This window comes from Saprolegnia diclina (genome assembly GCF_000281045.1).
Source record: "Saprolegnia diclina VS20 unplaced genomic scaffold supercont1.7, whole genome shotgun sequence".
NCBI lineage: Eukaryota > Oomycota > Saprolegniomycetes > Saprolegniales > Saprolegniaceae > Saprolegnia > Saprolegnia diclina.
The window spans coordinates 386,979-400,253 of NW_008246074.1; the positions used below are offsets into that span (position 1 = coordinate 386,979).

General features: G+C 58.1%; 6 protein-coding genes across 6 annotated transcripts; 3 read left to right on the forward strand and 3 right to left on the reverse strand.

The window, feature by feature from the left end:
* The first annotated feature begins 267 nt into the window (after positions 1 to 267).
* SDRG_03037 (hypothetical protein) lies at positions 268 to 2,324 on the forward strand. Its single transcript, XM_008608654.1, has 10 exons — positions 268 to 664; positions 716 to 1,100; positions 1,146 to 1,272; positions 1,319 to 1,456; positions 1,506 to 1,537; positions 1,585 to 1,647; positions 1,690 to 1,779; positions 1,825 to 1,909; positions 1,955 to 2,067; positions 2,112 to 2,324. The coding sequence occupies exons 1-10, from the start codon at positions 306 to 308 to the stop codon at positions 2,283 to 2,285; spliced, it is 1,566 nt and encodes a 521-aa protein (XP_008606876.1). The 5' UTR covers positions 268 to 305; the 3' UTR covers positions 2,286 to 2,324.
* SDRG_03038 (hypothetical protein) lies at positions 2,287 to 3,941 on the reverse strand (the record flags this gene model as incomplete). Its single annotated transcript, XM_008608655.1, has 10 exons — positions 2,287 to 2,485; positions 2,526 to 2,620; positions 2,668 to 2,954; positions 3,013 to 3,154; positions 3,210 to 3,349; positions 3,406 to 3,435; positions 3,480 to 3,506; positions 3,557 to 3,628; positions 3,672 to 3,810; positions 3,855 to 3,941. The coding sequence occupies 10 exons, from the start codon at positions 3,939 to 3,941 to the stop codon at positions 2,287 to 2,289; spliced, it is 1,218 nt and encodes a 405-aa protein (XP_008606877.1).
* A 942-nt stretch (positions 3,942 to 4,883) lies between these two features.
* Positions 4,884 to 7,216, forward strand: SDRG_03039 (hypothetical protein). Its single transcript, XM_008608656.1, has 5 exons — positions 4,884 to 5,064; positions 5,111 to 5,440; positions 5,482 to 6,059; positions 6,108 to 6,558; positions 6,654 to 7,216. Exons 1-5 carry the CDS (start codon positions 4,896 to 4,898, stop codon positions 7,070 to 7,072), a joined length of 1,947 nt encoding a protein of 648 aa, XP_008606878.1. The 5' UTR covers positions 4,884 to 4,895; the 3' UTR covers positions 7,073 to 7,216.
* Positions 7,097 to 8,833, reverse strand: SDRG_03040 (hypothetical protein; the record flags this gene model as incomplete). Its single annotated transcript, XM_008608657.1, has 2 exons — positions 7,097 to 8,515; positions 8,555 to 8,833. 2 exons carry the CDS (start codon positions 8,831 to 8,833, stop codon positions 7,097 to 7,099), a joined length of 1,698 nt encoding a protein of 565 aa, XP_008606879.1.
* Positions 8,834 to 9,570: 737 nt separating this feature from the next.
* On the forward strand, positions 9,571 to 11,014 carry SDRG_03041 (TKL/DRK protein kinase). The gene is made up of 5 exons (XM_008608658.1): positions 9,571 to 9,848; positions 9,894 to 10,147; positions 10,197 to 10,440; positions 10,487 to 10,647; positions 10,697 to 11,014. Exons 1-5 carry the CDS (start codon positions 9,714 to 9,716, stop codon positions 10,983 to 10,985), a joined length of 1,083 nt encoding a protein of 360 aa, XP_008606880.1. The 5' UTR covers positions 9,571 to 9,713; the 3' UTR covers positions 10,986 to 11,014.
* A 513-nt stretch (positions 11,015 to 11,527) lies between these two features.
* SDRG_03042 (hypothetical protein) lies at positions 11,528 to 12,994 on the reverse strand. The gene is made up of 4 exons (XM_008608659.1): positions 12,484 to 12,994; positions 12,292 to 12,435; positions 12,138 to 12,249; positions 11,528 to 12,088 (listed from the first exon to the last, which is right to left on the reverse strand). Exons 1-4 carry the CDS (start codon positions 12,583 to 12,585, stop codon positions 11,598 to 11,600), a joined length of 849 nt encoding a protein of 282 aa, XP_008606881.1. The 5' UTR covers positions 12,586 to 12,994; the 3' UTR covers positions 11,528 to 11,597.
* Between the last annotated feature and the right edge of the window lie 281 nt (positions 12,995 to 13,275).

Consider the following 13,275-nt stretch of genomic DNA (forward strand, 5'->3'; position numbering starts at 1 on the left):
AATGACTAACTCTCTACTTGCACGGTAGGATAGACATTCTGCGGTGGTGCAAGTATTACAATACACTTTGTGGTTACCTTGTTGAAGCACGATAGAATCCAGTGTATCCAGTGTCATACGATATCCTCACAAGTATCCGTCATCGGATCGTCGTTGACGTCAAATCGCTCCCTTGTCCTTACGCTGTGTCAAGTATCAGAACGAGCAAAGAAGATCGCCACTGGAGCTCGAACCGAGCATTTTAACCACCGTATCGGTTTCAAAAGTGTTGTTTTCCGCCTGTCTGGCTCTCTACGTCGAGTCGCATGGACGACAACGGGCGCATGCTCGTCGCGGTGCGCTTGCGGCCCAAGCTCGCATCCGAAGCCCACGAGCTGGATGCAGTGACCGTGCGCGGCGAGAAGCTGCAGCTGCTGCACGCGCCGTGGACGCGGCTGCACACGTCGTACCAATTCGACCACGTCTTTCGCGCGTCGGCGTCCAACGCGGACATTTACGCTGTCTTTTTAGCTCCCGTCGTCGCGTCGGTCGTGGGCGGCAACCACGCGACGATCCTGGCGTATGGACAAACGGGCACGGGCAAGACACACACGATGCTTGGCCGCGACCTCTGGGGGCTCTGCGCGTCGCCCGAGCACCCACCCTCGGACCTCTCACCGGATGCGTACGCACTCCTTTCTTATAGCAACACCACATCGATGGTACGCTCTATTAGGGGCCTCATGGGACTCGTGGCCGCCGCGCTCCTTCAGCACGAAGCGTCGCTGCAGTGTACGTATCTCGAACTCTACAACGACAAGGTGTACGACTTGCTCGCCGATGGGAGCGTGAGCTTGGAGCTGCGCGAAGACGCGTCGGTTGGTGTCTATGCGCTGGATGCCCGGACGGTCTCCGTCTCGAGTGGCGATGCGCTCGTGGACATTCTTTGGCGCGGCGCCGAGACGCGGGCCCACTGCGCCACCAACATGAACGAACGCTCGAGCCGGAGCCACACGCTGCTGCAGCTCACGCTACCGACGTCCGGGCAGCGCGTCAACCTCGTCGACTTGGCGGGCTCAGAAAAGTGCAAATACATGGCAGGGGACGGCCAGCACGTCAAGGTACACGCATGATTGCCCTATTGTGTGTAGCAACAGTTGGTGTAGGAGCTCAAATTCATCAACCAGAGCTTGTCGAATTTAGGACAGTGCATCACGGCGCTGCTCAAGCGCGGCAAGAAGCACGTTCCGTACCGCAACTGCAAACTCACACGATTACTACAGCACTCGTTGGGTACATAGCTTTCTCTGCAACCTTGATAACCGCTCATGCACCTCAGAGGGCAAGGCGCTCTGTGCCTTCATCGTAACACTGAATCCGTGTGCCAGCAACACAATGGAGACGCTCTCGACCCTGCAGTTTGCAGCACGGGCGATGAAGGTCAAGGTCGTGAGCCGTGACGCCCGACTCGCCAGCGGTACTAGTACGGGGCGCTGACTTCGCCGCATGTGACTTATTTTGTCTAGTCGAGACCAAGGAAATTGCAGCATCGACTGTGGTAAAACCTGCGCCGTACGACACAAAGACGTAACCTTGCCCAACTAGTTGCTATCGCAAGTGCAAGCGCTCCAGCTCGAGAACCAACAACTGCGCGCAGCGCTTGCCCACGTGCGCCAATTCAGCATGTGTTATCACTCATTGGGTATGTAGGAGCGGTCCCAAAAGAGCAAGCTCCTCGCGGGGTTCACGTCGTTGCTACAAGACACAGCGTCGGTCGAGCGCGTCGACTCGAGCACGCAGGTATAGCGTCTACCGTACATGGGTGTCATGCCTACGACGCGGCAGATCCACCGCGAGTCGTTTTGCGTGGGTGACGAGGCCAGCGACAACAACATGTCGGACGACGCCGCCACCATTGTCGCGCAAACACGTACACCGCATTCAAGGAATGGACAAGTTGTCTGATATGGCGTAGACGCCTCGGATGCGTTCATTTTGGACAAGTTGTCGTTGCTCGAGCAGACCGTGCAGCGCCAACTACAGGACATTCAACGCACCAAGGAGCGCCTCGTCCCACGCACTACCACGGTAGTTGCTTGCCTTTGTGGAATCGATACAAAACCAGTTTCCAGATCCCGGACCAGATCCAGTCGCCAGACAACAACAACCAAAACGACGCGACCAATCAGTGGGAAGCATACGTCGATGTTCGCACGGGTTTCAAGTACTACCACAATCCCTCGACGGGCCAGACCCAGTGGAAGAAGCCATCGGCAGCCGGCGACGATAGAAGAGCAGATACCTAGTTTAATACGATGCGTCAAACCCTAACCCATTGTGCCATACGTACGCTTGGCTTGCCAGCACGTCGCCCTCGGATGCAGCAGTGACACTCGCGTCGTCACATGCAAACCACGTTTCCGAGCAGACAAAACTGGTGTAGTGCCCGCCGTGGACAGAAGTGCCGTGATGAGTAACGACCGCCACGAGGTCGTACACCGTCGGTCTTTACGACATCAGCAACTAGACATCGAGATCGGACGTACGTGGGCGTGGACGACGGCGCAACGAACGGGCCCATGTTCAAACCACAGAGCGGAAAGGTGACGGGCGTCGTGATTTTGCGCTGGGCCGCAAAGCGCTACGCTACATAATGTGGATGGGCGGAATCGAGTCTGCATCAAGCACCTTGAAGTGGATGACGAGCACCAGAGGCAGCTTCTGGAACGAGAGCGTTTTGGTGCAGTGGCGCGACGTACCGCAGGCGCCGCAGTCGACAACAACGGGCTCTGGTCGGACATACCGCGCGAACAAGGCCTCAAGCGAAGACAAACCCAGCGCGATCGACACGTCCGTCATGGGCTCGCGCGCCGTCGATTGGTGGCTGCAGATGTTGCAGACCACGTCCGACCGCAAAACGCCTTCCAACGCCGCGTGCACCGTCGAGAAGCACGATGATGGGGTTCGACTCGGATCTACGCGCGAGAATGGCATGCTTGAACGCAGTACTAGATCTGAATCCACTGGGTATACCAGATATGTGCAGTCCGTCGAGAAGACTGAGAAGGAATTCGTGGGCGTCGTGCTGTTTGCAGCCGGCCAAGCGTGGCGCATGCTGCCACACTGCGTACAGCAGGGCGGACGGCGCGAGCGGGCTTGCCTCATCCGCACGCATCTGGTACCTCGTTTCAAGCGCGTTCAAGCAGGTCATATATATGGACCTCGGTTACGACGTCGTGGAAGCGACAAGGCAGGCAGAGGTCGTCGCGACAGCGAGGAGCGCGTCCAAGCTGGAGACGTGGGAGATGGCACATCGCTTGGAGGATGACGTTCATGTAGCACGTGTGACCCATATTAACCATGCCCCGCGCTACACAAGAAGCATGAATGCGCGTTGGTCCATCGAGCATGCCAAATGGATCGTACGGAGGCGGTCCGTGGCAGCCTCGCGCTCTCCTCACGTCATGAGGTGTGATGTCTCGTCAATGGCATGCGCTTACCTCGGCGTCGTTTGTGCTTCTGCCGCGCTACACACGCGATGCTAAAGATGCCGACGGCTACAAGGCGTGCTACGTACATGTGGGCTGGTCATCGTACACGACATCGACGCATTCGAAGCAGAAGAGCACTTGAGCGTCGATGAGCCAGCCTGCGCAGCATTGGCCCACCGTTCAGCTCGCACGTCAACGCACCAATGGGGTGCTGGTGCAGAAACGCGTGCTGGCTAAACGATGCGGCGTGCATCGCGCCAAGCGGCCCGACAAAGTCGCAGCCGTCGGCGAGGCAGACGCTGGTTTCGTCGATGAGGCGCCACGTGGCTTGAGGCGACGCCTACTATGGCTTGAGACCGAGCCTGCGCAGAGGCCATGACGCACGGCGTAGAGGTTCAAGCGGGCGCTGCCACGTAGGCCGCAGCGGCGAGAGCTGGCCTCGCTCGCCCACCGCGCGACGTGCTTGCACATTCCGGATAGCAATGCCCACCGCGCGACGTGCTTGCACATTCCGGATAGCAATGCCCACCGTTTTAAATCCGGATACGGATTCGTTCAACCAATGGTGAATGTCCGTGAGGTGGAGAAACTCTCTGGATCTGGATTGGGTCGTGGCTAGGTGTCATCTCAAAACGTACGTGGGGAAAACAAATTTGATTGTCGCATTTCTGAACACAGCTATTATTGGCGAATTGCGTCGATACGAGTAGGTGTGGGAAAATTCTTCCATAAGAAGTTCTTTCCCAAATGATGACATTTTCAACAGCTGTTGCTGAGACGGTGGGATATCTACCTTGTTACAACACCTAACCGAAAACGAACTGATCCACACCTCCTTTATATATTTGCACGCTCGTCGGTTTCGAGGATTTCTCACTCGACCGCATCAAGGTGCTTGTGGTTTTCATAATTTTGAAAACCACAACCCCCCCTCGCATCGTGCAAGAGCCGTCGACAGGCATCGCAGTCCGGCGCTACGTGTATGCCCATACGAAGTGCTGCCAATGGTGAGGTACAATTGCTTCGGTGACGCAAAAGAGATCGGGGCATGCCTGTGTGAACGAGTCAGCACGATGAATAACCGGTGGGACGGCTCTTGAGGGGTGTGTTGACGATCTTGGCTGCTCGCACGATGGCGATCACGACGTACCTGCCCGATACGACTACCGGTCCTACGTCATTGAGGGCAGGGAATGAAGCAATGACGTATCGTACTCGCCACAGATTTGGCTCTCTTCGAGCATCTCCAAAGTCAACGGGTCGGGCGGTTGATAGCAAAGCCCCACCTTGCCCTTTGCCCACAATGCATGCACGCAACGAGGTAAGATACAGCAGACTCGCTCGACCGGTTGCTATGCCACTGGGGATAACCGCTACGTCGTGCGGTCGTGACAGTATTTTTGATTTCGAAACCAACCACGCGGCATGGCCGACCCAATGGGCTACGTCGTGACGGCGGTCACGAGCCAGTCGATCACATACCTCTTTGCCCACACGGACCTTCTCGAAGAGTTTCGCATGGCGCTCGTGCCCGGCGCGCTCTCCGACACGTCTGCGGCCACGCTCCGGGCCTTCTTTGCACGCGACGCGTCGGGTACTCTGCTAGCATAGCAAGGTCGTTGTGAACTTTCTTTGGCTAGTGGCGGAGCTCATCACGCTTCTCTTTCTCGAGCCGCCACTCCCGTCCCATCGCAGTGGCACGCCCAGCTACGTCGAATGCGCAAACTTGTACTACGTCCAGTACCTCATGACGACGCCGCCGTTTTCACCGGGCATCGTCGAGAGCTTCTTGGCGCCAGACGAGCACCGCGTCGGGCGCGCTACGCTACTGCGTCACCTGTTAGCGTACACGCCCATGAGCGCAATGAACGCAGAAGCACTGAGCCGCGTGCTCACGGCGCTCTTTGCGAAAGCCACGATTCCAACGTTCTTTGCCCTCTACGGCACGGACGCGCCGGCCTTGTTTGAAGGTACCCCTTTGTTCAGATACTAGCAGCAAAATGGGTGGTAGGGCTGCTCTTCCAGGCCGGGCGCGAGTGCATCAAGGAGCTCGTGCTGCGCATTTGCGACGAGCTGCAGCCGACGCCGTTGATTGCGTGGGCGCCGACGCCGTACCGGCTCCTGCACCAAATTTTTCCATTTTCAACGACGCTGCCGAAACGTGGGCAGCTCCCAATGCACGTTAGCACCGACGCCGACTATCGGTTTCCGCTCATGCTGTACACGTGTGATTTCATCACGGACCTCATCCAGGAGCAGCGACCACACTCGGTTGGGCTCTTGATCATTGAGACCTTTATGACCGAAAGCGACTGCGCGATGGCGCTTGTGGATGGCGTCCTTGACGACTTGCGCACGCTCCCGACGCGCCTGGCGTGCGAGTCGTACGGCATGAAGATACTCAACTCGCTCCTGCAGGCGCACCACTGCGGCTGCATCGCCCAGCACCAGAGCTTTGACGGCGACCGCTACGAGACGTGCCAAGGCTCGTTGAATGCGATTTGGGACGTGGTCGCAGCGCGCCTTCCCGAGATCTTGGCCTATTTGCGCCTGCCGGCGCCGCGCACGTTTACGCTCAAGCACGTGCAGGTTGGAATATGACGTGGCAGCACGAGACGCGAGATGATCCATTTGTAGATTTTGTATTTGCTGTACCCCATCATTCGCGTCGGGTGCATCCAGCTCGACGTCGCCCTCATGGCCTTTGACGTTGTCAATGTGCTCTTGGATCTGATCGCGCGCTTTCCGCGGGCCAACATTCTACACAGCGCGATCTGCCGGCTCTTTATCACGTGCCTCGAAGACGCGCCGATCCTGTTTGGCGAAGAGCTCCAGTCGCCGCGCACAGCGTCCGACCCGCTGCGGCTCTCGGCGCTGCTCGCGACCGACCGCGTCATTGCCGGGTGTGACGACAAGTGGGTGACATGCTACAAGGACATTGCCATGTCCTACGATGAGTTTTTCGCGCAAAAACCGGTCGTTTCCGACGAAATTGCGTCGCACTGGGCGGCCTTTGCGAGTACGCACCTCGAGGCCATTCGGCAGCGCTGGTCCAATGCGCCTCTCGAAGTCTCGGCGGTCCGAAAACGTACGTTGCTCTTTGCATTTTTGTTTGATTTTTCGAGAATTTCGATGATTTTCGATGATTTTTTATCCATTTTGATTTCACCTCTTTCTTTGTAGACAAGGCGAGCAAACTCATCGAACACGGCGACGTCGATGCGCTCTTGACACTGACGCAAAAAGCTCCGACATTTTCTGACATTGGAGCTCCGGCACAGGCGGCGGAGCACGCAACCAGTGCGTCATCGTCATTTTCGCCCATGAACACAGAGGCCGCCTTGCGCCTTGCACTGGCAGGCGCGTCCGAGAAGGTGAGTCCGCGCGTGGCGCCGCTGCCGTCCTTGCATCTCGCGCTCTCGGAGCTGCACGCGACTGCCAGCGAGCACGGTCGGCACCGCGAGCTCATCGACCACGCGAGTCCGTCGTGCAAGCACCACAACAGTCTCTCCGAGACACCGCCATCGTCCCCCACAAAGGACACGCCACTGCATGCCCTCTACAACCCTGAAGAGCATGCGATCATCCAAGGGTTAGGGTAATCTCGGAATCGTTGGACTAGAAAGTTAGGCACTGGTCTTGGTCTCTTCCTCGAGTTCGTTTTCGTCGTCGGCCGGTGCATCCTGCTCGAGCACTTGGATCAAGAACGACACGAGCGCGTGGAGCCGGTCTTGCTGCGCCGCGTGGTGGGCGTCGTCGATCATCTCGGCCTGCGCTGCCAGCACTTTCGCAATTGTCGCCAGCGAGAGACCATGCACATGGAGCTTTTGCTTGACGTACGGAAGCAGCGACTTGGCAAACACTTGGCAGAGGTGGCTCGTCACAAAGCACGCTTGCTGGAGCGTAAAGAGCCCATTGTCGAGCTGGTGCAGCCGGTACGCTTCCATGACCGTCTCGTACGCCTCGTCGTCCATGTCGTCTCGCCGGACCGGCTCTTCAAACTGGCGGTGCATCGCGCGGTGGTACTGCAAGACAAAATCCACAAGCCGGTCGGTTTTCTCAAAGTTGGTTTCGAGAAACTTGGCCTGGAACCGGTCGCGGACCTCGTATTTCGAGTCAATCGGCAGCCAGAGACTCAGCGATGCAAAGAGCGAGAGCACGTGCTCGTCGTTGGTCGCATGCGTGTCCTTCTTACGACGGAGCTTGCCCATGAAGAGCGGGCAGAGCTGCTTGAGCCCGCCGAGTTCGATGAGCCGTTCGCAGTTGCGCGCGTGGTTCATCGTCGCGTGGTCCAAGACGCGCAATGCCGGGCCCTTGCAGAAGAGGTTTGCTTTGAGAAAGCGCAGCATGAGCTCAAAGCCTTGGAGCGACCGGAACCGGTCCTGCACCGACGAAAGACGCAGCGCACTGCAGAGCACGTTAAAGAGGTTGTGCACAAGCTCTTCCTCTTCGTCCGAGCTCGGGTCCGTCTTGCGGTACGAGGCGAGGCATTGGAGCAGTTGGTCGAGACGGTCGTCGTCCAGCGCGCGGCGCCCGAGGACTTCGGCGGCGTCGTCGGACGCCTGCACGAGGATCGAGAGAATCTCGGAGCAGTACAGTCGGTTCTCGGTCATTTCTGGCGACGCGCACGCCCGCAAGAGCACGTCAAGCACGTTCGTCGACGTGCTCAAGATGCCGCAGCTTTCCGGCACGAGCTCGGACAAGTTTTCCATGATCTGCAGAATGTTGTAGATGGCTGCACGCTTCTCGTCGTCGCTGTTGGCATGCGCGTCGAGAAGGAGCTCGTCGAGGTTGTGGCAGAGCAGCTCGAGGCCCTTGTGGCCCATGATGGCTTCGATGAGCGACTCGACCTCGCCGACGCGCTCAACGTCCGTCATGTCGGCGAGGACGGCCACCACGTCCATGCGGATGTCCATGTTGGCATGGGACAACAGCTGCACAAACATCGGGATCGCGTTGTGCTCGATGAGCACGGCAAAGAGCTCTGGGTCCGTCGCCACGTTCTTGAGGCGGCCAATGTCTTCGTGCAAGGCGAGCTCCGAGTCCTACGGCGATGAGCGTATGCCGCAAGGTGGGTGGTGTACCATGAACTTGGTCGGGTCGTCTTGGTGCTTGGCGCGCATGAGCTCGTTCTTCTGCAGCTTCTTCTCGAGCGACTGCACCATTTGCTTGACCGTGCGCGCGTTGAGGACAAACTCGGCGCTGTCTGGCGCATCGACGTCGGGCAGCGCCGCCGCCGCCGCCGCCGCCGGCGCTGGCGCACGAGCCTGCTTCTTGGCCGGGCGGTCGTCGGCTGCTGGCCGAGCACGACGCGGCTTGGCATCGTCCACGTGGCTAAAGACCTTGTCAAAGTGGGCTTCCATGGCGGCTGGGCGTCGGGCTGAGCGCGTCGAGCGTGTGGTAAAATACACTATTTACAAGCCCTCGAAATCGTGTGCTCCCAGTTTTTCATATAGTGTAATATAACACGAAATCCGAAACTATGACACACGCCAAATGGTGTTGGATGCAACTGCTGCGACAAGCCAATACGATCCAGCGGGCTGTCGCGACAATAGACAATATTGGAGGGCGGTGTTGCCTTCTGCCGCCAATATGAATATAATGCAGTCCAACGAGGAGGAGGCAGCATCCGTCCGTACCCAGTGTATGATCGAAAGGGTTCGATGCATCTCCGCCGGCACCGCGCATTGCCATGACGCGGTGTGGCGCCAATATAAACCGGCGATAGCAATATAAACCTGCGATGACGCTTCGGCGTAGATGACTATAGGGGCGAGTGCGCGCTGGCACCTCGGAAGGTGTATGTACTTCTATTGGGTATCACTGTGATGGCAATACGGCGAGGTTGGTCGTGTAGCGCCGGGGTGCAGCGTTGGTGCAGCGTTGGTCCACTAGTTTTGGCCCCGCGATTACTCGAGGTCGCATTTCGCCCTCCTGCCGCGACTATAAAATATTGAGCGTTACCAGCTGGCGACAGCGCGCTGCGTTTCAAGTCCACATTATATTACAGCCAATATTTTGCTGGTCTGGCTCTCCCATCGCACCTGATTGGCCTATTCCGTGCGCAGGAGTCGATTCAACCAATCAGCGGGTCGAAATGACCTTGAATTTGACCAATCGTATGGAGAAGCTGCTCTTCAAGCTTTAGCCGCGGGGTCCATCTGGCCACGCAGCGCAGAATAAGAACGCGCTCGTCGGCCCGTCGACAAGCTCAGGACCCTTGGACAGCGGACGACAAGGATGGGGTGCTGGCTATCGCGGTGCTTGCCGGACGGAACCATGACGGCAAACCTCGAGGAAGAGCTCTACGAAGACGTCGGCGTCCGTGAGACGCAGGCGCCGGCCGTCGTCTTTGGCCATGCGTCGCTGCTTACGGTTCGCCGCTAACGATGCAAGCGCGTCGCCTCACTCTGCACGTAGGCGGACGAAGTGAGCTGCGGTCCGGCCATCGGCAAGGGCGAGTCTGGCGTCGTATATAAAGCCTCGTACCGCGGCAGCACGGTCGTCGTCAAGCGGCTTGCGATGCCGCCGCCCAACGCGGCCAAGCCATCAAGCCGTGAGACCATCTCGGCCGCGCTCGAGATGGAGGCGTCACGCATGAGCAGCCTGCGCCACCCGAACACCGTCCTCTTTATGGGCGCGTACCTCAACAAGAACCAATTTTGCATTGTGAGGTACGTGGCTGCTCCTTGCAAGCTCGATGACGATGCCATTGCTATGTAGCGAGTATTGCACGCGCGGGTCGCTCTTTGACGTGCTGCATGAGAAGCGGAACTCGCACGGCAGCGGCCGCAACGGCTCGGACCCGCTGCACGTCGCTGCGTTGCCATGGAGTCTGCGCTGCCGCCTCGCACTGGGCGCCGCCCGCGGGCTCTTGTACCTTCATTCGGCCGACCCGCCGCTCGTCCACGGGCAGCTCAAGAGCTCCAACATCCTCATTGACGACTCGTGGAACGCCAAGCTGGCGGTACGCGCTTGTCTTGTCGAGTGCCGGCCACTCCATGGCGACCTAGGACTTTGGCACGCGGCGCGTCGCCCAAGCCGTCTCGGCGCACACCAAGCACGGGAACCGATCGATCATGCCCCGCTGGACAGCACCAGAACTGCTCAAGCACGGCGAAGACTACGTGTGGCACGGCCCCAAGCCGCAGGCCGTCGACATTTACTCGTTTGGGTACCCGAAAAATTCCTGTTTTTTCAAAATTGCTAATTTTTTACACTAGGATCATCATGTGGGAGCTCGCAATGTTTGAGCTGCCGTTTGACGACTGCACCAACTTTCGCGAAGTCCGCACGAACGTGCTCTCGGGGCAGCGGCCAAGCGTCAAGCCTGGTGCGTGCCCCATGAAGTGGGCCGAGCTCATGACCAAGTGCTGGACGCACAACGCGTCGCGTCGACCGTCCGCCGCCGAGATCGTCTCGGTCCTCGAAGACCTCTCGCGCTCCGAGCTGGTCGAGAAGAAACACTCGTCGCAGAGCAAGGCCAACAGTAGACGAGCTAGAAATGTATAATCATTTATTATCCTTGAGGTTGCGTCGGCGTGTTTGTGTTACGCGTTGCCCAAGATACCCAGGAAAAGCCAACGAGCCAAAGTTCAATCCACAAAATTTGTGGATTGATTGTCGCTATATGCACGAGCAAGGAGCTCCCACCTACTTTTGCACACGGTCAGAGCGTCCCTTTTGCGTCGGTTTTAGCAAATTCTGGGCATTTCAACGCCGACCTCGACACCTTCTGCAACCCGTTGTATCCTGGGCAGCGATGTCGTAGGATAATCTATCTACCCCTCCCTTCTATATTGCGACGCCGTTGGTCGAGCTCCGTGTCGTACTTGATCGACCACCCTTTCCTGGACTTCGTGCCACGATTTCCGAGCGGTCAAATTTATTGCCGAGGGCAGGTTGAACTATGGGACCACCCGGTGCGCTTTCGCAAGCCGCACGCCAGACCCGTGGTGCTAGATGCGTCCTCCAGATCGGCTGCAGTTGCATGAGCAACTGTTGTCCACAGGGAAAATGGCGTCCTGGCTTTTGCCATCAACTTGATCCAAAGTATCCACGCCAAGGACTGGAGACCACCCTCGTGGACGATATTACAACCATGCGCGAAGACATCTCTTTGTGTTATTCATGCTTGGCGCGCTTCGCTTTGGGCGGCGCGGTCGCGTCTTGGTGGCGCTTGAGCGCCGCTTTGGACCGTGCAAAGACCAGGCTGGTTTCAGTCGACTCGGTATTGCTAAAGGCGTAGCCTTCGAGGTCGAACGCTCTGAGTGCGGCGATCGAGCTCAATCGACGTGTCGATACGTAGTGCACCATGAGGCCCCGCGCCCGCTTCGCAAACGCCGACTTGATCTTGCCGTCGTCCTTGAAGACAACGTCGACGATGAGAATCGACGGGTCCAGCGCCGACTTGTCGACGCTCTTAAAGTATTCTTGCGACGCGACGTTGAGGAGGATCTTCGTGTCGCCTTCTGGCGCAGTGGCGAAGAGGTCGTTGAGCTCTCTCGCGATCGTATTGCCCCAAAACATATACAGGTCCTTGCCGCGTGCGTTTGCAAATTTCTGGCCCATCTCGAGGCGGTACGGCTGGATGAGGTCGAGCGGCCGCAGGATGCCTAGGTACGTGGGTAGGAGTTTGCACATCGCGATGGCTCGGCGCCGCACCGTAGAGGCCGCAAAGGATGCGCAAGTGGTCTTGGACATACGCGACGTCGTCGGTTGAAAACGAGGCGGCCTGGATGCCCTTGTAGGCAGGGCCATCAAAGGCGAAGAGTGCCTACATGAGGACAGAATCGCTCGATGCGGATCATGGCTATACCTGCTTGAAGGTGTCGGAGGGAGACGAGGCGTCGGCGTGATCGACAAAGTGCTTGTACCGGTCGTGATTGAGCTTGGCGAGCGCGTCGCTAACGCCCAGCAAACCCTTGAGCTTGGCTGGCGTGAGCTTGCGTAGGTCCTGGACCTAATGTGGCGCATGCGTCATGCACTTTTGGCTGCGTCGACGCCGTACCAGGATGGAGGCCTCGTCGAGGAACTTGGGCTGCGTACATGTCCTGAGCTTGGGCAGGGCCAAGTCCAGCGTCTTGGCCGGCGAAAGCACCATCACGAGCATCGTGGTCGGACCCGTTGGCTTGTTGGCGCTGGTGGGTGGATTTCCGGATAACTTAGAATCCGGATACTCTCATTATCCGGAAGATCACCACCGACGCTTATGGGTCAGCAAACAAGCAAGGTGGTCGAGGCAGGCGCAGCATGTCGCGCCGGACACTGGCGAGCAACCCAAGCTTTCTCTGACAAATGCGCGTCCACGGATTAGTTATCAGCTCTGGAGGGTAGAAAGGACTGTCGGTTTTACGCCGCGGTTTTGTATCGCTGCGTTCTCGTGCTGCCACGTATGCGATGATGCCATCTTGACGTTGACGTTGTCCGAAATGGTAACACGGCACACGATGGGCGGCAAGCTACCGCGGCGACTCGGGTTTTCTCTCTATTACGCACGCCGCGGCAGCCATGCAAGCGCGTGGCAGAGAAGAGACTGCCACGTAGAGTCCCACGCCAAACCACCACAGTACTAGTACTCGTTAACACAAATGAGGTACTAGGACGTTATGGTCATAATAGCGCATGGACATGAGGTGCCGTTGCAGCCCAAGCTAGCGTTAGAGAACTTGGTGAGCTGTGGTGGTGGGCAAACAGCAGTTGAAGAAGACGCCTCGTGTAGACGTAGACGATGAACGAAGGCGTCGTTTTCTGGGTTCGAACCTCAACGAGCGCATTCTTTAGGGCAAAAGAAACGCAGCAC

Bases quoted from the DNA above. Each gene is read 5' to 3' on its own strand.
- SDRG_03039 (XM_008608656.1), top strand. From the start codon at position 4,896: ATGGCCGACCCAATGGGCTACGTCGTGACGGCGGTCACGAGCCAGTCG. The intron at 5,065-5,110 runs GTACTCTGCTAG...TTCTTTGGCTAG, and splicing joins CTTTGCACGCGACGCGTCGG to TGGCGGAGCTCATCACGCTT. The intron at 6,559-6,653 runs GTACGTTGCTCT...CTTTCTTTGTAG, and splicing joins AGTCTCGGCGGTCCGAAAAC to ACAAGGCGAGCAAACTCATC.
- SDRG_03042 (XM_008608659.1), bottom strand. From the start codon at position 12,585: ATGCTCGTGATGGTGCTTTCGCCGGCCAAGACGCTGGACTTGGCCCTG. The intron at 12,436-12,483 runs GTACGGCGTCGA...GCGCCACATTAG, and splicing joins TCGACGAGGCCTCCATCCTG to GTCCAGGACCTACGCAAGCT. The intron at 12,089-12,137 runs GTGCGGCGCCGA...CCACGTACCTAG, and splicing joins CATCCTTTGCGGCCTCTACG to GCATCCTGCGGCCGCTCGAC.
- SDRG_03037 (XM_008608654.1), top strand. From the start codon at position 306: ATGGACGACAACGGGCGCATGCTCGTCGCGGTGCGCTTGCGGCCCAAG. The intron at 1,648-1,689 runs GTGCGCCAATTC...TTGGGTATGTAG, and splicing joins TGCGCGCAGCGCTTGCCCAC to GAGCGGTCCCAAAAGAGCAA. The intron at 1,780-1,824 runs GTATAGCGTCTA...ACGACGCGGCAG, and splicing joins GCGTCGACTCGAGCACGCAG to ATCCACCGCGAGTCGTTTTG.
- SDRG_03041 (XM_008608658.1), top strand. From the start codon at position 9,714: ATGGGGTGCTGGCTATCGCGGTGCTTGCCGGACGGAACCATGACGGCA. The intron at 9,849-9,893 runs GTTCGCCGCTAA...CTCTGCACGTAG, and splicing joins GCCATGCGTCGCTGCTTACG to GCGGACGAAGTGAGCTGCGG. The intron at 10,148-10,196 runs GTACGTGGCTGC...ATTGCTATGTAG, and splicing joins AACCAATTTTGCATTGTGAG to CGAGTATTGCACGCGCGGGT.